This window comes from Procambarus clarkii, chromosome 40 (genome assembly GCF_040958095.1).
Source record: "Procambarus clarkii isolate CNS0578487 chromosome 40, FALCON_Pclarkii_2.0, whole genome shotgun sequence".
Lineage (NCBI taxonomy): Eukaryota > Metazoa > Arthropoda > Malacostraca > Decapoda > Cambaridae > Procambarus > Procambarus clarkii.
In genome coordinates, this window is record NC_091189.1 from 39492627 (window position 1) to 39517188 (window position 24562).

At 44.2% G+C, this 24562-nt stretch overlaps 1 protein-coding gene across 7 annotated transcripts in view; it reads right to left on the bottom strand.

Annotated features, from left to right (window-relative positions):
• The window catches only part of bur (GMP synthase burgundy), a 213317-nt gene that overhangs the window by 25203 nt on the left and 163552 nt on the right, over nt 1–24562 (bottom strand). For all 7 annotated transcript variants that reach the window (XM_045742218.2, XM_045742216.2, XM_045742220.2 and 4 more), the window contains 3 exons: nt 12823–13038; nt 3420–3599; nt 431–556 (listed from right to left, as the gene is read on the bottom strand). In XM_045742218.2, coding sequence (XP_045598174.1) covers nt 431–556; nt 3420–3599; nt 12823–13038 — 522 coding nt within the window. The remainder of the gene's footprint in view (nt 1–430; nt 557–3419; nt 3600–12822; nt 13039–24562) is intronic.

The window sequence follows — 24562 nt, forward strand, 5'->3', positions numbered from 1 at the left end:
TCTACATAGACATGTTCAGGGAAGGGAATTTATCATTTTACGAAGAAAAAAGATTTTTTTGGAACACTATTTCATGCGCACCGGGGGAATTTCACTATAAACTCTGCGCAGCACAGTAGTTAAAAAAAAAAAAAAAAAAAAAAAAAAAAAAAAAACCAGGAATCTACATAGACCAAAAACAATAGGGCATCTTACTTATAACACTCAATGTGAATTTAAATAAGTTTCAAGCCAATCACATAAGCATTATTCAGACAATGAAAGCCAATAATTTCAGAGAGAAAAATATAAGGTATACTCTTAGGTGATATCAAATAGAAGACTAGTCAAAATATAGATGAAAATAAATAGCTGGCAACCACCCTTAAAATATTTCACAAGAGTCAAAATCTCTAGTGTTTGCATTTTTTAATATTACTTCAGTGCTCACCTGAACTCCGACGGACTTCACAGGTAGGAGAGTAGCATATAACGTCTGACTCAGAGAGATTCGGTGTAGCTCGTGCCGTTCTTCTTCCGATGTACAGTTTTCTATCCGGTTTAAAAGTGCATGTTTCTGCGGGAAGATTTTATAATAAAAATTGTATAACATAATACAGTACATATATTGAATTTTCTTGTATACGGCTGATTCATTATCAACACTTGTTATATTCCACATTAGTAATCACCATATTCATTGTGACCAGCAATGTGGCCATGTTCCACATACATTACAAGAAGTGACTACAAAACACATTCATTATCAACAGTAGCAATACACCACAGCTATTACTGGCCCACGTGTGGTAATGACAAGAATCCTCACCACATGATGCACTACAAAAACCATGTTTTGAACCACAAAACATTTATTGGGAAGAATTTGGCAATGTTTATATTTTTTGACTATTGATTTCATAAACTAACATTTTTGGCAGATTTTGATATTTTGAAAAGCAGTCTTTCACCCCACGCTCTCTCCGGAAGCCACAGTCCTTTTATTACTAACTTATATTGGAACAAATGGCAAACAAGTAATAGTAATATCAGTCCTGAGAGTAATGATACATTTGCTGTCAGAAATACAAACCGTCTTTTTGATGTAGACTGTTGAAGATGCAAAGTCTATCAATGCCAGGGTTGTTTGCGTGCTTGGTGAATGTTATAGAACAATCACTTTCTTAAGCAGTAGTGCTTTGTAACTCAAGAGGACATTACATAAATCAGGCTGTGAGTAGCTGCATCTCACAGCGTGGTTGACCAGACCACCAACCAAGAGGCCTGGTCAAAAACTGGGCCACGGGGACGTTGATCCCCGGAACCACCACAAGGTATATAAGATGGAATTCAGAGGAATTTAGCAAGAGACGCCCAGATCCATAAATGATGGAAACCTTACCATCATGCCAGGTGGGGAACACAAATGTTCCCACCTGGCACATATATGTGCACAACCGCAAGTTGGCAACTGCAACTTAAAATACTCGGCCATTAACAGCATGTCAGATGTGCCATTCTCAAAAATCTTATTATGAGCCAACATTCATTCCTAGGCCTTTGGAACATGTTTGCTCAAAATGTAGATACATTTGAAATCCAGTCAACCAACCATATGAAGGCTCTGGAACACGGTTGGCTCCAGCCTGGAGCCGGTCGGCCGAGCGGACAGCACGCGGGACTTGTGATCCTGGGTTCAATCCCAGGCGCCGGCGAGAAACAATGGGCAGAGTTTCTTTCACCCTATACCCCTGTTACCTAGCAGTAAATTAGGTATCTGGGTGTTAGTCAGCTGTCACGGGCTGCTTCCTGGCGGTGGAGGCCTGGTCGAGAACTGGGCCGCGGGGACACTAAAAGCCCCGAAATCATCTCAAGATAACCTCAAGATAGCTTCATGCTATTGCAAACATGATTTTAACTTGGCACTTAATAAATTACATTTGTAATGGAAACAAATAATAAGTTTACAAATAAATGCATTTCTTGAGTCAGGCCTCACACGAGTTGATGTACTACAACAGATTTTAGCTTACAGTTTCACTAAGGACAAATATTACTTTAATGAACCTCTCCCCCTCCCACAAACAAACAAAAATGCTGGGCCAGTCAGCTTGGAGCAAAGTAGTCATGAGACAGCTGGGCAAACAGCAGGCAAGACGGGAAGAATAATGGTTGGGCAACACTACCACAAAACAGTCAGTTGCATTACTCACCCCCTGTCCCCTCCTCCAAGCAGATGCACTACTCAAGCAAGTGTCAGCAGAAGACATTTGCAACATAGGCCAATACAAGGAAGCCCTGTTGAGCATTGTCCTCTAGGATATACACCAGGCTTTTGAAGGAACTGGCTAGCTGTCCGAGGGCCTCAGGTTGCTACCATTAGATGACATGCAAGTGTTACTAAGCTGTGATTTTGGCAAGGTTATCAATTTTACAATCTTGAGGTTATCTTGAGATGATTTCGGAGCTTAGCGTCCCTGTGGCCCGGTCCTCGACCAGGCCTCCTGTTAGTTACACACCCCCAGGAAGCAGCCCGTAGCAGCTGTGTAACTCCCAGGTACCTATTTACTACTAGGTAACAGGGACATCAGGGTGAAAAAAACATTTTGCTCATTTGTCTCCACCACCACAGGGAATCGAACCCGGAACCTCAGGACAACGAATCTGAAGCGCTGTCCACCCAGCTGTCAGGCGCCCTACATACAATCAGTTGTTTGTTTTGGAGTGATGCCCGATTCTCAGGCTTCTTTAAACCTGATTGGGGGGGGGGGGGGGGGGGGGCAGATTCTGGTCTTGGAACCCAGTGGACACTTAAATTGCTAGAGTTTTGCTTCCCCCCCAAAAAATTGTTGGAACAGCAACTAAGACCTTTATTGTCCAATATTAAGATAGCAATTAAATTTATTTCTTAAAGTATATGAACATAATTAAATAATTTATAACTTAATTAGTAATAGGTTAATAAATATAATTGAATCCCTCTCAAGTTAGTAGGAAATATGTATGGAGTTCTAAGATACAGTTCACCCATTTAAAATTAAATAAAACATTATTCATTTAAAATCAATATTTATCTTAAATTTCTTAATCACTTAATTTAAATCAAATTAAAACAATTTTCTCCAACAAGTAAATCCCACAGTAACAATCATTTGATATGTTTGCCTGGCTTTTAAGTTTTCTTCACAGTAGCTTGATTGTTTTTTTGGCCTAACCCTTCTCATAAGCTTCCTTGGTTTTGTGTACATTGCTAATCCCTGGGCTACACCAGCTACTGAGGGGGGGGGGGGGGGGAGGATCCTCCCAAAACACTAATTTCTTCACTAAGAAGAAAGTGAAGAAAGACCAGTGAAGACTTAGCGAAGAAAGACTTCTTAGTGAAGAAGTTAATCAAATATTTTAAGTTTTGGTTTTAGTTAAAAAATACTGGTAAGCCATACCTTTTGTACACTGGCTGCATAATCAACAACAACTTTAAGGACAACTTGAGTTTCTGAGAAGTCCCTCTCCATGAATGCTTCATCAGCACATAATACTCTAATAGCTAAGCCAGGACCTGGGAATGGATGACGCTGAACGAATTCTTCCAACAGTCCCAAATCACGACCAATGTGCCGAACCTGAGGAAAATGCACATTATGAACTATTATGAAACGGCTATCTCTACAGATGGTTTCCAGAGGATACAAAAGTATATTATTCATTCAAATAAGATCTAACTATAAAAATAATACTTTAACCATATTCCTTGTATAAGTAAAATTATGAAGCTTACAAATGTGAAAAAAAAAACAGCGTTGAATGTAATGAAATGTCATTTTCTGGATGAATCCCGGAGGCTCCTTGGAGCTATCCAGGCTGAATGGATATGTTTAACTTTCTGGCATCAAAGTGCTTGGAGTTCTTGCTGACCGGGGACAATGAGCCAGAACCTGGCCCCCCCCCCTCAGAGAAGCACGAGGAGCAATGGCCTATGGAAACCCCCATGTGGTTAGGAGCATTTTATGTCTGCCGACTGGGTGCCTTTCTGGGTGCCTGTCGACTGGGACAGGCACCCAGACTAGAAGGAACCCAAAGCAACAGCTGGACCGGGAGAAGAGAAACAAATACCCCCACCTCGATCAGTCCTGCCGAAAAGCATCCACCGTGAACGCCTCGCAGGTGGGTAAGGGCGCCGCATAAAATGGGCAACGCCTAGACCATGCCAACTCAAAGACGTCCATGGCCAGGAGTCCATTCGTCCAACAGAGCCAACAAAACGAGTCGGCGACGACTGGCCAATCCGTGAACAGAGGAACGAACCGAGACAGCTGTCCGCCAGGATGCAGGACATACCCCGGACATGAACCTCATGGTTAGCCAAACCTCGAGAATCCAGCAAACGAGCCACTCTAAGGAACCAACCCCAAAGGTCAACACATAAGAGAAACTCTGTGGTTCCGGCAAGAACTGCCAGAGAACAGTCCGAACGGAGCTGAATGGTAGAGCACCGAGTGACCCCAACCCTCCGAAGCGCAAACCAGACAGCCACGAACTCCCAAACCGTGCGGTGAGCCTGACGGACGTACAGACTCCTCCAACCCCGGCCGACCTGGTGAGAACTGGTCACAAAGCCCCAGCCGAGAGATGACCCGTCCGTGAACACATCGAGCGAAGGCTCGGGGAGGTGCCAAGGCACGGAACCCCGAAAACCCCAAAGAGGAAGCTGGTGATGCAGCACCAACACAAGATCCCAGGAGGAACGAACCCAATGATTGCAAGAGGCGAAAGGGAAGTCTCCGAAGGAACCAAACAGACGCCGAAGCCAAACCCGACCCCGCGGGCAGACCAGCACGTCGAAGTTCAGACTCCCGCACAACTGCTCAAGCAACCACTGAGCAAACCGGGACCCCCCTCATGAACAGCCGAAGGCGAGACCACAGCCGCAGTAACACTTTTGGAGGGAAAGACAAGGAGTGGCCCAATAGCCCTAAACAAGGCCCAGGTCCGAACCCGAGATGGAAACAGATGGAATGGCCTCCAGATCACCAGGAAACCAAACCCGGCGATCTGGAAAGAATCACACCCCTGGCGAGCAGACAAGCGGACCGACAGGGAGCCCACACCAGCCAGTCGTCGAGGTAGGCCAGACACCGAATCCCAAGCAGACTCAGACAGGGCACTAAACGATCTGGTAAAGATGCGTAAATACACCAAGTGCCAATTACAAACTAGGGAAGGCAACAAAAGCAGCAAGCCTGAAGCCCCACCACCAACTGTGTCAGTCCCGGAAAACTGGAGAGGAACGTGCCAAGAATTGACCTGGAGGACCAGGGCCACCATCCAGGCACCCAGCCCCAACAGAAGCCAGACAGGAGACAACAGTCCTCCAAGGAGGGCATAGAATCCAGGGCACAGACTGAAGAAGTCCAGAAGAACCGCAGATGCGAAAGGTCCACGACTGCAAAGAGCAGACGGGAAACCCCAGAAGGATGGGGCGGATCGACCATGTCCAACGCACCCACTAAGATGACATGACGAAGCGCAGGGGAAGAAGCCCACCCCGCCAGCTCTGAACCCCCCTCCCCCCCAAAGGGGGAGAAGCCGTCCACCAAATCCACCAGAGGCCGGAAGACAACCAAAAGCGCCCACCAACAGCGGGACCATGCGAGAGTCAACAGAGAAAGCTGCTCCCCCAGCGCCCCGTCAACAGAGAAGGGAACAGAGCCCCTTCTGAAAGAAAAAGTACACATATACACATACACACAAGGTATATTACACACATGTGTGTATACACATGTGCACACACACACAGCGTACACATGTACATGCGTACACATACACTTTAAAAGAAAAGTACAAGCCGCCGACCAGTGGGCAGAGAGCACCACGCCGGCCAGGCAAAGAAGGCACAAAACTGCATCAAAGGCCTACCTCGACAACAAAACCTCAAAGTCCCAGCACGACCACAACATGTGCCAAGACCCACAAAGATCAGTCCTCAAGCCAGGAAGACCCCGGAACTCCAAAAGGCAGAACCGGGTCACACGAGGAAACAAAGCCCCCTGAACCCACAAAGGGGGCCCCAAGAGGAAGAAACCTTTGGAACGAAACCAAAGAAGCCAAAGGAATCCGGAATCGCACCAGGGGGAGCCCAAACCACCACATTTGTGGGCGGAGAAACACCACAGAAAGGCAAAGCACAGCCCCCAGACAGAACCTCCTGGGAAACGGTCATAACAGACCGAAAACCGAGGGACAAGGTGTGGGAGCAAGCATAACAGCCAGGGACACTGAACTTGAACCCAAGGGCCCAGATCCAAAACAGACAAAAAGGGAAACCCGGTGTAAAATCAACACCCAAACGTTCCCAGAGGAACAGGATACGGGCAGAAAACGCCAGAAAAGCAAAGAAACGACAACAGGAGAATAAAACCCCTGGAAAAAAAGGTGAAAACTCACCCAAGAAGCTCGCTCGCACACCCAGGCACAGGTAAACAAACTGCAACGCCACCCTGGTGGCCACGCCGGGAAACCGGCAGACGAAAATGGCCGCCAGAACAGAGGGCTGTGACCGACACTAAAGATACGAAAACACGCCATGAAAAGTGGGAAGCAAGCAGACTGGATGGGCAAAAAACTCTGCCCAAAAGAAGAAAACCCAGGCAGGGGCAAACCGCCCCAGAACTGCTAGCAGGCATCCCCCACCGCCCCGGGAACCAGCAACAGAGGCCCCGGGGCAGAGCCGTTCTCCAAGCCCTCCGCCCTTAAAGAAAAGCAAGAGTCCATGGGAAAGGCAGCAAGAAAGGGCCACTGGTAAGACCCAGAAGCCTTGGCAGGAGGAACAGGCTCGAAAACCTCTGTCCCCCTACCCGAACTGGGCAGCCCCCGAAAACCGCCCGAGTCTCGGCCCCAACTAAACCCCGCACCGACCCCGAAACCCGCAGACGGTCTGGAGCCGGGAACAGGGAGGGAAAGGGGCGAACAGCACCTAACCAAAATGGGGCGGCCTCGGGGCATCCGAGTGGGAAACCAACCAAGCGTGTTGCAGCAACCTAACCTAGCTTGCAACACGGATGCCGCATGTACTCTGAACAGTAATAACATCAGGAGAGTACTGGAGAACAAGCAGAGAATCTCTCTCGCAAGACTCTGGGTCAAGGTGTCAGTGACCCAACAGGCAACATGACGGAGGTAAAAGTGGCGACTGTCACCCGGAGACAAGGGCACAGCAACCAACGATCCCGTACATGACGGGTTGGAACCCAGAAGACACATTTAATGGTCCCCCGAGCCCACACAGGGGTTTCCAGGGCCCGTAGGCTGACTGTTACGGGAAGACCGGGGAGAAGGTGTTGCTAACCGGTTAAGAAAACCAAAAATAACAAGAGGGTAGAGGATAGCACTGAAAACCCCTGCGACGTGTACAATCACGGGGGCCTAGCAGAGGGCCGCCAAACACTACCAGTGGAACTATAGCCACACTGGGCAGACCCCCACCAGGCATAAATATAAAACAAAAGAAAAACCCCGCAAAAGTACACTGTCTCCAGAGGCAACAGGAACCGGTTGCCGCTTAGGTGGCAGGCTGCGCAACACCTTGACGCCCTAACTAGCACAATACCAATCCCTACCCAGGGCCAAACAAGAGCCTCAAGCCCCAGCTGGCCCCAAGGGCGAGGCAAATGCTGAGCAGCAAGAACCTCTACGGGAAATGGTTCCCGAACGCCCCAGGGAAGATAACCCTGTTACGCAAGGGCAGTACTCACAGGGCGCTTAGGGAAGTCAGCCACTAAGCACATGCAGCCCTGGCACTGATGAGGTACTCCTGGTCACCGCACAGCACAACAAACGGCAGTGAACGCCACACAAGGCAAATACCGCCTAGGAAACTGAGTACAGAGAAGCGTCTATCCCGGTTGTTATTAGCTTACGAACTGAAGCTTGGCAGCCGGCGCGGTAGGTCCGGGGCTCCCCCCTCCCCCTCTCGGGGCGGGGAGGGCTGCGCGGACGATTGGCGCGGCAGTAAAGTGTGATGTTTGCTTGTTTCCTTGTGATTGTAGGGAGTTTCTACCTCTCAGTTCTGTGTTTTGTTTTAGTTTTTACCATGTGGGGTTTGTTTTGTTATGCCTACCTTTCTGGGTGCCTAACCCGGTCGATGGCAGATAAGGAAAACCCCAACCACAAAGGGGTTTTCCAGGGCCATTGCTCCCTGAAACCTCTCTGAAGGGGCCAGGTTCTGGCGCTGGTCCCTGGTAGGTCTTTTAGCTCTTTAGTTAATGTCCCGGTCTAATATAATATACATTAGCCCAATAAACTCCAGGGAGCCGTAGGGGCTCCCCACAGAAAAGGCTAACATAATTCCAATCTACAAAAGTGGAAGCAGGGAAGACCCCCTTAATTATTGACCTGTATCATTGACATGTGTAACAGTCAAAATATTGGAAAAAATAATTAAAACTAAATGGGTAGAACACCTGGACGAAAACGATATAATATCAGACTGTATGGTTTTCGATCTGGAAGATCCTGTGTAACGAACTTATTCAGTTTTTATGATTGAGCCACAGAGATTATACAGGAAAGAGATGGTTGGGTTAACTGCATCTATCTGGACCTAAAAAAGGCTTTTAACAGAGTTCCCCATAAGAGGTTGTTCTGGAAACTGGAACATATTGGAGGCGTGACAGGTAAGCTAACATGGATGAAAAATTTCCAAACTGACAGAAAAATTTCTTTAGTATTTCTCCATGTATTTAAAAGCAATTCTGAAGTTAGAAAGTGTAGCATAAGCTCCTCGCACAATGATGTTAATGTGGTCCTCAGGCGACAGTTTTCTATCTAGAACCACCCCTGGATCTCTTTCTTATCAGAATTCTTTAAAGATTTCTCACATAAATTATAGGTTGTGTGGGGTCTATGTTCTCCAATTCCACATTCCATAACATGGCATTTATTCACATTAAATTCCATTTGCCAAGTGTTGCTCCATGTACTTATTTTGTCCAGGTCTTCTTGAAGGGCATGACAATCATCTAGGTTTCTTATCTTCCCTATTATCTTAGCATCATCAGCAAACATGTTCATGTAATTCGGTATTCCCACTGGTAGATCGTTTATGTAGACAATGAACATTACTGGTGCAAGAACTGAACCCTGTGGTACTCCACTCGTAACATTCCTCCAGTCGGATACCTTGCCTCTGATTACGGCCCTCATTTTTCTGTCAGTTAGGAAATTTTTCATCCATGTTAGTAGCCGTCACCCCTCCAATATGTTCCAGTTTCCAGAACAACCTCTTATGGGGAACTCTGTCGAAAGCCTTTTTTAGGTCCAGATAGATGCAGTCAACCCAACCATCTCTTTCCTGTAATATCTCTGTGGCTCGATCATAAAAACTGAGTAAGTTCGTTACACAGGATCTTCTGGATCGAAAACCATACTGTCTGTCTGATATTATATCGTTTTCCTCCAGGTGTTCTACCCATTTAGTTTTAATTATTTTTTCCAATATTTTGACTATTACACTTGTCAATGATACAGGTCTATAATTAAGGGGGTCTTCCCTGCTTCCACTTTTGTAGATTGGAACTATGTTAGCCTTTTTCCACACATCAGCTACAACTCCTGTAAACAGGGATGCCTGAAAATTCATTTGAAGTGGAATGCTGAGCTCAGATGCACATTCTCTCAGAACATTCTCTCAGAACCCATGGTGAAACTCCATCTGGCCCAACTGCTTTTTTCTTACTGAGCTCCTTGAGCATTTTTTCCACTTCATCTCTAGACACCTCTATATGCTCTATGATGTTCTGTGGAATTTTTATTGTGTCTGGTTCCCTAAAGATTTCATTTTGTACAAACACACTTTGGAACTTTTCGTTTAGTGTTTCACACATTTCATTTTCCGTGAATCTATTTCCCATTTTCAACCTCTGAATATCATCCTTTACCTGTAATTTGTTGTTTATGAATTTATAGAATAGACCTGGTTCTGTTTTACATTTGTCTGCAATCCCTTTTTCAAAATTTCTTTCTGCCTCTCTCCTCACTGCCGTGTAGTTGTTTCTCGCATCTTTGTATCGCTGGAATGTTTGGGGGTTTGGCCTCTTCCTGTATTGATTCCATTTTTGTGTCTTTTGGTCTCTGGCCCTCTCGCAATTTCTATTGAACCAATCCTGTTTCCTAGTTTTGCATCTCTGTTTTGGTATAAATTTTTTTATGCCTTTATCATATATTTCACAAAACTTGACATACATCTCATTCACTTCCTTGTCTAGCATCACGTCTGTCCAATTATACTCACTTAAAAAATTTCTAAGGTCACCATAATGTCCTCTCCTGAAGTCAGGTTTTTCAACTGCTTCAACCTCCTTATTTTCTTCCAGATTATAACACATTGCATACTTTATTCCCAAAAAGTCGTGGTCACTTTTACCCAAGGGAGGAAGATACTGAATGTCAAATATTTCTTCCTCCTTCCTGGTAAATATCAAATCTAGCATGGAGGGAACGTCCCCTTCCCTCATCCTCGTAGCTTGTTTAACATGTTGATACAAGAATGTTTCCAGGATGATGTCTACAAATCTACAGGTCCAAAAATCTTCTGTTTTAGCTTCATATGCTTCCCAGTCTATGGATTTCAAGTTGAAGTCACCGACTATCAACAGTCGTGATTTATCGTTATCCGCTCTCACTATGATCTCTCTCATTATTGTTATAAGACCTTCGCGTTTACTATCTAGCTCCTCCTTTGACCATGTGCTGCTTGGCGGTGGACTATATGCATTTATGATCATTTGTTTATCATCCTCATGGCAGATCCCTAGTGCTATTATGTCAACTTCTTGTAGATTGGCAGTCATTATTTCCTTCACCTTTAGGTGTTCTTTCACCAGCACAGCAACGCCACCGCCTTTCCTAATTTTCCTGTCCCGTCTCCAAATTGAGTAGCCCCTTGGGAATATGACCTCATTTAAAATAATATCTTCAAGTTTTGTCTCCGTGAGTGCAACAATGTCTGGTGTCTGCAGCTGTATTACATCACTTAACTCCAGTATCTTCGATCTCACTCCATCTACGTTGGTGTATGCAATCTTCAGGAACTTGTTCCCCCTCTCCTTATTCTTCACTCCCCCTCTCTCTATTGATTTTGTTGGTTTGCCTTTATGTACAGTACCACTTTACTGGTTTGCCTACCCCTATCACTTTGTAGAAAAAAGAATTTATTTCTTCTTCATTCCTGCTCTCATTTAAACGTTTTGCCTCGGCGAGGTTCAGTTTCAGCTTCTCTCTGTCTTCTTTTGAAAGATCTCGTCTTAACGACCACACTTTCCCATCCTCATCACTTTGCAATTTTCTAGCATTTCTTAGTACTTCTTCCATCTGTTTGGCACCGTTTAGGGTGATCCTCAAAGGTTGATTTTTTCCTTTTACATATCTGCCTATTCTCCTGTATGCAATCTTGATTTGCATTGCACACATTCTCTATGGTTGTAAGACCTTCCACGAGGCTAAAAATGTTATCTACTACTTTAGCTTCTTCTACAGCTCTTTCTGACCTAGATGTTATCTCCTTTTCTTGGCAACCAAAAATGATCAGGGACTTACTCCGATCAACTGTGTTTTGCACCAACTTCGGGTTAGATGCCAATTCCTTTCTCACTTCTAGCCTAATGTTTGTTTTATCTTGGTTGCTGCAGTGTTTGACTTCCTTTACTGCTTCTTCTATTTTTTCCTTCTCCTTGGCCACTTGTGCATAAGTGAGTTGCATATCTTTCTTGCACTGTTCTATTCCCTGTGTAACTTCCTCCATCTGTGCTGACAAAAGCTGTTTCTCCTGTTGAATTTCTTTACCTAACCAATTGTAGTCATTTATGTTTAAATTTACTTTAACTTCTTCCATAGCTATTTTTAAGAGTTTATTTTCTTCTTCCATGGCTTTGCAATTTGTTTCCAATTGATTCTTATCCTTGCGCAAGTCTTTCACTAAACCCTCAAGACATAAAACTTTGCTATTCAAATGGTCAGTACTTTCTTTTAGTTTACTAATTATTTCTACATAGGAGTTCACTATAGTATCTAATTTTACCAACTTGTTATGTAGACTGCTAATATCAATGCTTTCTTCATTGAATCCAGCAAAATCAAGCTCTGTTTTGTCTTTCCTCTTGCCGGCGGCCATCTTGAATGTTCTTCTCTGCACTGGAAACACTAGAGCAACTTTTTCTCGTCCAATTTTTCACTTCCCTTGGCACATTCCTGTTATCTCACCTATTTTTCAAAAGCACTATACCTTTATGTTCTCTGGGACACCACTCACTATCATCAACCTGTACTACAATACTTAGAATTGTTGAAATATGCTGGAGCTCCTCTGATGCAAGTGTTGAATCTAGGGGTGTCACCTTTTGAATTTTTGAAAGTGTGCGGTAGCATTTTGGTTATAATACAATACACACTATACTGTACTAACATAGTGGTGTAAATCATGTTAATTTAGTTTGATTTGCATTGCCTATACCTTCTGAGCTGATATCCTTGGTACTGAGTCAATCTTTGGTCCCCCATGCTCTTCTGTCCATGAGCACACAAAATTCTGATCCTGGTGTTCATTATGCCTGCACAAATCCAGAGACCAAGTAGCATTATAGGTGTCAGTGGTGCCAGAGCCAATATACCCATGCTACTGAAACGTCAGCCCACACATTTTTCTTTTCTACATCATATTTCAAGTGTTTTTCATCCATCTAACAAATTAAGTGTGATGCACTGTATATCTAACATTATAAATAATCATATAGTGTCACATCAATTTACAAGTGAGATATGCTAACTCTTTAAGCAAACAAAAATCTTTCCTACCTCATCTTTGTGGAAATCTTTTAGTGGTTCCACTACCCTGCCTTGTACCCTGAGGACCCGAACAAGATCTGTGTCATTGTGGTGCGTTTTTATGTTCTGAGCATTTCCAGAGACCATTGAAGAAGCGGACTCAATGAGATCTGGTCTCAATGTGCCCTGACCCAACATTACTTCCTCCGTTCTCAGGTTCATTTCCGCCATCAGCTCATTGGCAACCTGAAAGGAAATATTTGCAACTGAAAAACAACTGATTCTAATTTAACTTACCATAAAAACTTTGCACTTCTTACTCAAGCCCCTGCTGTCTACCTTTCACTAAGAAGTATTTCCCTCCATTGTCACTTATGAACGAGAGGACAGTCATCACAACTTCAGTTGTAGTTCATTTGTTATATGGTTTGGCCTGTAGAGCAATTAGGTTTGATTTTTCCATTGCTTAGCTTACCATGCATACGATATGATGTTGATCATGTGAAATAAACAGTTGACAGTTATTCAAGCCTGTTAGCCACATAGTAACTCTTACACAGCACAGTATGTTCATTTGTCTTTCAATGGAGTAGTGGAAGGATTTACCTACACTGCTAGACAATTGCAGGATAAGAGATTTATTGTATATTGTATTTGTGGTAATTGAGTTGTTTTACTCATGCTGTTAAATGTTGTATAGTCTTGCTTATCTAGTATTCAGGAGCTGCCTCGTATGGGCCAACAGGCCTTCTGCAGTTGCCTTTGTTCTTATGTTCTTATGTTCCAACAGGAAATTTATGTATGAATGTGGCATGGCCTTATATGATGAATATTATGGCTTATTTTGTCAATGAATGAAACCAGCTTACCCGAAAAATATTTTAATTAGTAATGCTCTTGAGTTACCCCTCTGAGATGAGGGGATTAAGACTTTGCCTTGCCGATAACGCATAATGCATCAGGATATGAATATATGTACAGTACTCAGTCTGAATGACTGAGTACTGCAAACAGCAAACACATACTTTTATTGCTGCCTTTCTTCATATCAATTCCCACACCACTATCTACAGTGGAGCCTCGATTAACGAATTTAATCCGTTCTGGTAAGAGCTTGTAATGAACCAAAACTACCATTGAATGAACCTTTCCTACCCTCTCTCTTTCTACCCCTCTTCACTCAATACCCCAGCTTAACACTGTTACAGTCCAGTATGACCCCTCACTCAACTGCCACGAATATAAGCTGAATATTAAATGAGGAGGGTACAACAAGAATATGGGTTATTAATTTATAACTAATAATTAACAACTCATTAGACATTTCCACCATCTTCCCGACCAACCATACCTGAATGTGTCTATCACCGATCCCCCAGGAAGGCAAGGAATCAGCAATCATGGAACTCCCGGGCAATAGGACCTTCAGTAATAAATCTTGGGAATTAGTTTGTTTAATTTACTTTGCTTATTTCAGTTCAAGGGCAACTTTAATATCCATAAAATGGAGGAGAACAGGAGGATTTCCAAATACCACACATATATACTGAATATAGAAATTGCTCCCCATTAACAACAAAAGGGACAGAGATAACTAAACAACAAAACTCTTTAAAAGTTTATTAAAAATTTAACACATATTGAAATCAGACGACCATATACCCTACTCTATTATCCCTAAGAGGCAAAGTGGATATCTACCGAGGACATGAATACTCAAGTGCACAATACCTTAAAACTGCACTTAGGCCAAGATGTCGATGGCTGCCCTCAGCCCCTTTGATGCCGGACCGAGTTCTCCCCCCAAGCACTCCCAGAACACACTACTGAAATTTTGTTTCACCAGCTTACCGGTGGAAGGGTAGCTCCTCCCACAATCTAATACAGCTCCAGGGCTCCACCCATTATTTTTGGCTACGGCCAACCATTTAAAACTTGGCCTGAGGTCTGGCTCTCCAAGGCCAATAAGGACTTGGCACTTATCTACCGCCAATCACCTTCCATGATCTGCCGTGGAAGGATACATGAAATTCTCAAAGATTGAGTCAGCTCTCACCAGCTACTCGAAGGGGACAAGGCACCTCTGTAGTAGACCACCCGAGCCTAGTGTATATCCGAGCAATGTTCACAAAACTGATAAATTATGTTCAACCCTGTCTCATCCAAGATAAAAAGTAGGGACATTTGACTCGCTTGGTATGGAGGAGGAACCGGTGAGAGAGGGGGAGAGGGAATGAGAGGTGGATGGAGAGGGAATCTGAGTGGGGAGAATTGAGTGGGGGAGCATAGGCACCAAGAGGACCAAGCTAGCAAAACCACCCTCAGGTCAACCTCTTGGCCCTTGACAAATAGGCAAAGGAAGGGGGGGGGGGGAAGAGGGGGAGGGAAGGAGAGAATCAGCAGTTACAAGCTCGTCATGTGAAACGCTCGTCTTTCGAAACTAGTTTCCACATTTAAAATGTAAATAAAATTAATCAGTTCCACAACCGCAAAACATCAATATGATATTCGATTACAGTATTTAAACAATGGAACAGTTTACCTAACATACACTAAACAAACCTTTGTGACATTTGTCCGGTTAATAAATTTGTTCATTTTTTTTTTCATTATAGCAAAAGGTGTGCTATATATCAGATAGGCTGCTCTATGTTTCTTTAACTCTTGTGTGGATCTGGGCTATTTATTTGTCACCCACAGGCGCATACAAAAAAGAAAAAAAATTATTTTTTTCTTCTAAACCTGTTAATTTGTGTTTTCTGATCATGGGAAAAATAATAACAAAATTGTAAGTGGCATATATTGCCCGCTATAGGGTGCGGAAGTCTGGCAAAAAAACAGGCGCTGACTCAACGTGCGTCCCAGATGGTCTGTTGCTCGTCAGCTGTCAGGCAGGAGTTGCCACAAAGAGAAAATTACCTAATTATTTCAATGTTTCTGATTGATTTTTCGTATTTTGTTGTAATATTATTCAATAGTGTGTAGTGTGATATATTTATATAATAAAATGAGTGAATCATCACTGTACTCAAAAATATGGTGAGCATATTGTTGATTCCATTATTATGTTCATCAAGCAGTGAACAAATACTGTTGGTAATTACACTATATACACAGGTTATATTTAAGTATCTACATGTTTTGTTCACCATAACGAACCACTAAGTTGCTATTATGAGTCAAATAGCAACGAGGAGTGACCGCCACACACCAGCCAGCCACTCGCTGCCACTCACTCCCTCAACACCTCACTCGCCCACATTCTCCTCCCACCATACTGTTTTTGCTTTTATTCACTATATACAGACGTTATATATAAGTATCTACATTCGTGTTCACCATAACGAACTACTAAGTTGGCATGCTGAGTGGCAGTGCCAGCCCGCCACTGGCTGCCACTCCCTCCCTCACCTCACCTGACTCACCCACATTCTCCTCCCACAATACTGTTTTTGCTTTTATTCACTATATACACACGTTATATATACGTATCTGCATGTTTTGTTCACTACAACTGTACAACTAAGTTGATATAGTTAGTTCAGGCACTAAAAGACGTCGCTACACAGTCAGGTGGCGGCTGCTTCCCTCACACATTCAAGGTCAGATGCACTAAAATTTCACCCCCAACAATTCAGTTTGTGGTGTTATTAGCCTATATACAGACATTATATGTAAGTATCTACATGTTTTGTTCACCATAACTGTTCAACTAAGCCGGTATAATGCCCAAAGAGCATAGTGGCCACCCCTACCAACATGACAAATCATGCAGATGTTGCCACACCCATCACTAAAATGGCTTCTTCCCCACACTCCTTTTGCTGTTATTACACCGTATATACACTTTATATGTAAGTATCTACATTCGTGTTCACCATAACGAACCACTAAGTTGATATGCTGAGTGGCAGTGGCCACTGGCTGCCACTCCCTCCCTCACCTCACCTGACTCACCACCATTCTCCTCCCACTATACTGTTTTTGCTTTTATACACAGATGTTATATATAAGTATCTGCATGTTTTGTTTACCATAGCAAACGACTAAGGTGGTATAGTGAGTCCAGACAGTAAAAGGTGGTCACACAGTCAGCAGACAATGCTACCTCCCTCCCCACCAAGATTACTCCTACTACTACAGCGCTAATTATTACAACAATCCTGCTATTATCAGAATCCTGGTCATTTTTATCACAGTCAGGGGTCTTCTGTTATAATATCATTTCTAAATAATACCAAGAACATGTATATTACGGCATTTTTAGGCGATGCTGTGGTCACAAGCTGAACAGCAGTGCTGTGAGCTCACGCTGCATGCGTCAGGCTTGGTAGCTCACTCAATACTGAGGCCACTCACACCTGGGAATTTGGCCCATGATTTAAAAAAAAATTGCGTCTGTTTACAAGAGCCCTGATGAAGGTGTGGTGAGCCCCATGTATCTGCAGGCCATTTAAATCTTGCGTAGTACTCCAATATATCATATGATGTGGAGCGCAAGTTACTGCACGTCACTGAACACATCATTTGATGTGTTGTGCAGTTAAAGGGTTAAATATTTCTCACATAAATTATAGGTTGTGTGGGGTCTATGTTCTCCTATTCCACATTCCATAACATGGCATTTACTCACATTAAATTCAATTTGCCAAGTGGTGCTCCGTATACTTATTTTGTCCAGGTCTTCTTGAAGGGCATGAATATTATCTAAGTTTCTTATCCTTTCTATTATCTTAGCATCATCAGCAAACATGTTCATATAATTCTGTATAACAACTGGTATATCATTTATGTAGACAATAAACATCACTGGTGCAAGAACTGAACCCTGTGGTACTCCACTTGTGACATTTCTCTAGTCCGATGCATTGCCTCTGATTACTGCCCTCATTTTTTTATCAGTCAGAAAATCTTTCATCCATGTTAGAAGCTTACCTGTCACCCCTCCAATATTTTCCAGTTTCCAGAACAACCTCTTATGTGGAACTCTGTCGATAGCCTTTTTTAGGTCCAGATAGATGCAGTCAACCCAATCATCTCTTTCCTGTAAAATCTCTGTTGCTCGATCATAGAAATTTAATTAATTCGATATACAGGATCTTCCTGTTAACACTTTCGCGCTTTCGATTAGAGATAACTCGTCACTGGTTTTTCTTACGATTCCGCATAACTGCCTACTTTTCTCGTCAATCGAAAAAATATTTCTATAAATTCCATTTTTTAACCGAAATGGATGGGGATACTCTCAGATTGTTCTCCATGAAATTCCCGTTCTCCCTCACCAAACACATGGCATCTCGGCCTACCCAGTCACGTGGTCGGCCCATTGTTTTGTTGACACGCCAAGTGCCCACACTGTGCTCCCCTCTCGCGACAAACGTGACCCGTTTTATGCATTTATTTCCGTTCTCGTGTACCTAAAACCCATTCAATACCTTCAACATGGATGCTGCACCAGGAACAAGCAGTGGAACGCAAAACAAAGGTAGGAAATCTAGGAAAGCAGAAGAGATCGCCAGGATTTTCGATCTGTATCGTGGGGTCAATCTCACTCCATCCAAGATTCCCGACGTTGTTGAAGCCTTTTCAGGGTCTTCTGATGATGATTTGGAGGCTGACGAACCGGAAAATGATGTTCTTTATGAGGTTTCCTCAAGTGATGAAGATATTTCGAGTGAGAGTGAGGATGAGAGTGATGAAGAAGCCCCAGCCCCGCCACGCGGTAACCGCACGTGTCAGGTACCAAAGAGGGCTAGGCTGGGTGATGAGTGGAATCGTAGCAATACTCCTCCCATCGTTGATGACTTTACTGCAACCCCTGGCCTAACAATTCCACTACCTGCTACTCCATTGCAGTTTTTACAATTATTTTTCACTAGAGCAGTGGTTGAATACTTAGCGTATGAAACAAATTTGCATGCCACACACGTCATACATCTCATGGCTGAGTCAGCAAGAAAAACGTGGAAACCAGTGTCGGTGAAAGAAATGACCCGATATTTGGCCCTGTGCATACTGATGGGCATAGTGAAGATGCCTACAATGAGGATGTACTGGCAGACGAATCAGATGTGGCATTGTCGATTCTTCAACTTGTTTATGTCGTCTGCTCGGTTCCAACACATTTCTAAGTTCTTCCACATGTATAACAAAAAAGGCGTTCCAGTGAATAATAGTGACCGCTTGATAAAAGTTAGACCACTAATGGACTATTTTTCAGAAAAATTTGAATCTGTATACAGAGCACCACTTGGTTTCCGAACTTTAGTTATCCGAAACTTCCAGTTTCCCAATTGGGGTTGGGGAGTCATGCTACCCGAACAACGTTCGGGTAGGAAGGGGTCCACCAAGGGTCACGCCAGCTTGTGGTGGTGGGTGGGAGATGGTCCTGTTTGCCCACTGTGACTTCACAGATTCACGGCCTATTATTCCTATTATTTTGAATTGCCATAAGGCTGGAATGTTCATTCTGTGCTTTTGTTTTACTTATCTGCACAATCAAGAAACATCTGTGCACCATGTTGGCTCCAAATGCACCCATTGCGTCAGTGATGGCTGACTGGTGGGTGGATGGACGATGGAACTTAGGTGGGAGGCAGCATGAATGAGGGGGGGGGGGGGGAGAATCAGTGAGAGAGGGGGGGAGAGAGATGCTAGGAGGGAGGGGGAGGTAGGGAGAGATGCTAGGAGGTAGGCAGGAAGGGATGGAAGTAGTGAGAATTAGGGAGGGAAAGGCAGGCTGGCAGGCACAGGCAGGCAGGCTAGCTTGCAGGCAGGCAGGCTAGCTTGCAGGCAGGGAGTGAGTGGTAGTCACGCGGTTGAACCGCGTGACCTTGAGAGATGGGATGTAGGGGGGCGGGTGGTTTGTTGGTGGTGGGGGTGAGACCGGCTCATTCCCGAAGATAAGCCTAACACACACTACCCGTTAGCATGATGGCAGGGGGGGAGGCAGGCTGGCTGGAAAGGAAGCAGGCTGGCAGGCAGGCTGGCTGGCAGGCTGGCAGGCTGGGAAGGAGGCAGGCTAGCAGGCTGGGAAGGAGGCAGGCAGGCAGGCTGGGAAGGAGGCAGGCTGGAAAGGAAGCAGGCTGGCAGGCAGGCTGGCTGGCAGGCTGGGAAGGAGGCAGGCTGGGAAGGAGGCAGGCTGGGAAGGAGGCAGGCTGGGAAGAAGGCAGGCTGGGAAGGAGGCAGGCTGGGAAGGAAGCAGGCTGGCAGGCTGGGAAGGAGGCAGGCTGGGAAGGAAGCAGGCTGGCAGGCTGGGAAGGAGGCAGGCTGGGAAGGAGGCAGGCAGGCAGGCTGGGAAGGAAGCAGGCTGGCAGGCTGGGAAGGAGGCAGGCTGGGAAGGAGGCAGGCTGGCAGGCTGGGAAGGAGGCAGGCTGGGAAGGAGGCAGGCTGGGAAGGAGGCAGGCTGGCAGGCTGGGAAGGAGGCAGGCAGGCAGGCTGGGAAGGAAGCAGGCTGGCAGGCTGGGAAGGAGGCAGGCAGGCAGGCTGGGAAGGAAGCAGGCTGGCAGGCTGGGAAGGAGGCAGGCAGGCAGGAAGCGATATATGGGTGTTGAAGTGAACTGTGAACCACGTGACCTTTGAGAGTGTGTGTGTGTGTGTGTATGGGTTTGGGGTGGGGGGTGGGGGAGGTGTGTCGGTGGTTGGGGGAGAGGGGGAGGTGTGTCGGTGGTGGGGGAAGAGGGGGAGGTGTGTCGGTGGTGGGGGGAGAGGGGGAGGTGTGTCGGTGGTGGGGGGAGAGGGGGAGGTGTGTTGGTGGTGGAGGGGGGACCGGCTGACTCCGTAAGCCTAACCACACTCCACAGACCTGTGACCCAGATTTGTTTCTTAAATGTACAGTACATCATCGTATATTTTAGGCAGGATGTGCCTGCAGGCTGGCAGGAAACATCCAGAGGATGTTTGCCAGACGTCTTAATAATCAGTTAGGAACAATTAAGGACTTTTATAAAGCGGATCAGGACTTCACTTATTGATGAGTACAAACAAAACACGGTCGCATTTACGCCATGAACCTGACGATTTTTTTCCCTAGAGTTTTTTTCATAAATTTTTCGGAAAAATTTCTTTTTACATTTCTAGTTTATTTTTCCCCTCTATTTCTCGTATACGAACTTACATGTTAACCGACGGGTCTCGTCCCCAAGGGGTTCGGAAACCAAGTGGTGCTCTGTATATCCCCAAAAAAGAATTGAGTCTCGATGAGGGTACAATGGCTTGGCGAGGCCGCCTCTCTTTCAAGGTCTACAATCCCAACAAGCCTGATAAATATGGTGTAAAATTTTATATGTTGGCCGAAGGGAAATCAGGCTACATATATAAATTTGACGTGTATTGTGGAATTGGAAAAACGACAGTGGAAACCGTGATGGGGTTGATGGCGCCCCTAGTCAACAAGGGTTATCATTTGTATATGGATAACTACTATAACTCGGTAAGCCTAACAGAACAATTACGTGAAGTTGGTGTTTACACATGTGGCACACTTAGACTCCAACGTGGCGCCCCCAAGGATCTGCAACAAGTTGTAAAGGGTAAAATGGCAACCGACACGACCGTATACATGCGTAAGGATAACACCTTTGTTATAGTTTGGAAGGACAAGCGCCCCGTCTCTGTCATCACCAATATCCACAATGCCGACACTACTCAAGCACAGCGCAGGAAACGCGTTCGTAAAGGTGACGGGAGAACTGGAGTAGAAATTGTGAAAATGAACAAACCCAAGGCCATAGTGGATTACAATAAGTTCATGAAAGGTGTTGATCATTTTGATCAAATGGTCAAATATTATGAGTTTGCAAGAAAAACCCACAAATGGACCAAGAAGATCACTTTCTATTTTCTGCAAATGGCCATGCACAATGCATACGCATTGTATAACCACTACTCAACAGATACAAAAAAACTAACACTATTAGAGTTTCACGCAGTAGGAATAAAAGCCTTATTGGCGTGGAACAGCAAGGAATGGCCAACAACAACAAGTATACCACATGTTCCCGACATAGATGCCAGCGCAGCTCCTCCTGCTGACGCGGCAGTTTCAACACCCGGGCCATCTGGTGCGAGGCGTCCTCTGTTCACCTCAACACCTAAAGCCCACTCATCAACCACAAATTCTGAAATGGACATTGAGGACATAGAACCACTTGATGTTTCTGATTTCATAGAAGATTCTACTACAAGTTTGGTGGTTCCTGTAGAAGACAATATTCTTCCAGTAAATCCAAAAAATACAAGAATTATAGATTCAGAACAACGTCTCAACTACAAGTTGACGCATGAACTCGTGCACTTGGCTAAAAAAAGAAGATGCCGTGTTTGTTTCAAGTCTGGCAAAAGGAGGGACGTGATATATGGATGTAAAACTTGTGATGTGGCATTGTGCGCTGCGCCTTGCTACACAAGGTACCACCGAAAAAAGATATTTTGGGTGGAGAAAAAATAACCACCGGCAACAGCTTCACTCCACCTAAGAAACATCAGATGAGCAACTTCAGGATCAGAAGCCTGAAGATGGTGGAGTGAAGAAAAAATGCTCAACTGTTGATCTTCAATCAACACAGACAGGGTAAGTACACCTATTTGGAATTTTTTATCATCTATAAGAAGTTATATTATATACGTTTTGTAGAGAATTTATTTGCGAATTTTTTGGTACCAGAATGAATATTATATCACAAACTTCTATGAGTAAAAAAAAAAAAAACACAAAGTATGTTTCGGGGTGTGGCGGGTGTGGCTCTGGGTGTGGCAGTGGGTTCCCTTTAGTCGTTGATATATCCAACACGTGGGAAATATTTGTATGTGTTATGTATATGTCTGTGTAGGGAATTTTACTGCGATCACTGTCATACAAATTATAAAATGTTTCAACAAGTATAAACATGACAAACATCAAACGAACGAAAACAATGCGTTCGTTTCTGCCGCGAACGCATACTGAGCGACGTGGTTCTATATTTGGCGCTTCTCTTACACATGCTTTGTACAAATGTTATACATTTCATCTTATAGAAAATTTTATTGCGAACACATTGGTATAAAAAAGAAATACGTACATAGAAAAGTAGGGTCAGGAAACGTATAAATGTATAAACTTTCCAAGCATGATTTCCCCCCTGTGTTTTCGCCAGTGCGCTCGCGGCTAACTACTCTCCACTTCACACACTCTTGCGGGTGGGCAATTACCTATATTAAACATTCATATGCATATGTCCGTGTAGAGAATTTTATTGAGATTCCAATGATACCAAAATTAGCGATGTAGGACAACTGTAGGCTTCGCAACCATTAAGAGAGTGGAAACATTTTGTTGCTGTTTGGCGCTCTCGGCGAGTGATCTGCATAGTTTTTTATTTGGTGTTGATACTCCTTATGCTTGGGCGGCATTTTATAGGTATGCTCTTATAGACAATTTCATTGCGAACACAGTGATACCAAATTTAAATACGTGCGCCTTCAATTATTGTCAGGACAGTCAAAAGAGTGTACACTTTTTCGGTCTTACGCGTAGGCGCGCGAAGTGCCGAAAGCATCTAGGGTATTGATTTTTTTTGAGCGCCGAGAGCGCGAAAGTGTTAAAAAACCATACTGTCTGTCTGATATTATATCATTTCTCTCCAGGTGTTCTACCCATTTAGTTTTTATTATTTTTTCCAATATTTTCACTATTACACTTGTCAATGATACAGGTCTATAATTGAGGGGGTCTTCCCTGCTGCCACTTTTGTAGATTGGAACTATGTTAGCCTGTTTCCACACGTCTGCTACGATTCCTGTACACAGGGATGCCTGAAAGATCAGGTGAAGTGGAATGCTGAGCTCAGATGCACATTCTCTCAGAACCCATTGTGAAACTCCATCTGGACCAACTGCTTTGTTCTTACTTAGCTCCTTTAGCATATTTTCCACTTATCTCTAGACACCTCCATACATTCTATGTTGTTCTCTGGAATTCTTATTGTGTCTGGTTCTCTGAAGATTGCATTTTGTATAAACACACTTTGGAACTTTTCGTTTAATGTTTCACACATCTCCTTTTCATTTTCTGTGAATATGTTTCCCATTTTCAACTTCCGGATATTATCCTTTACCTGCAATTTGTTGTTTATGAATTTGTAGAATTGGCCCAGTTCTGTTTTACATTTATCTGCTATACCTTTCTCAAAATTTCTTTCTGCCTCTCTCCTTACTGCCGTGTAGTTGTTTCTCGCATCTTTGTATCGCTGGTATGTTTGGGGGTTTGGCCTCTTCCTATATTGATTCCATTTTTATGTCTTTTGGTCTCTGGCCCTCTCACAATTTCTGTTGAACCAATCCTGTTTTTTGGCCCTGCATCTCTGTTTTGGTATGAATGTTTGTGCCTTCATTGTATATTTTGTGTGTGTGCGTGCGTGTGTGTGTGTGTGTGTGTGTGTGTGTGTGTGTGTGTGTGTGTGTGTGTGTGTGTGTGTGTGTGTGTGTGTGTGTGTGTGTGTAAAAAAAAAAAAATAGTAGTAACAGTTGATTGATTGACAGTTGAGAGGCAGGCCAAAAGAGTAGAGCTCAATCCCCACAAGCACAACTAGGTGAATACAGAGTCAGCAGACAGTGCCACCTCCCTCCCTCAGCATTACTCCTACCAACATACAGCACAGCTATTATCAGAATCCTGGTCATTTTTATCACAGTTGGGGTGTTCTGTAATACTATCATCCCTAAGTAATAGCAGGTACATGTATAGTTTGACGTTTTTAGGCAATGCTGTGGTCACAAGCTGAACAGCAAT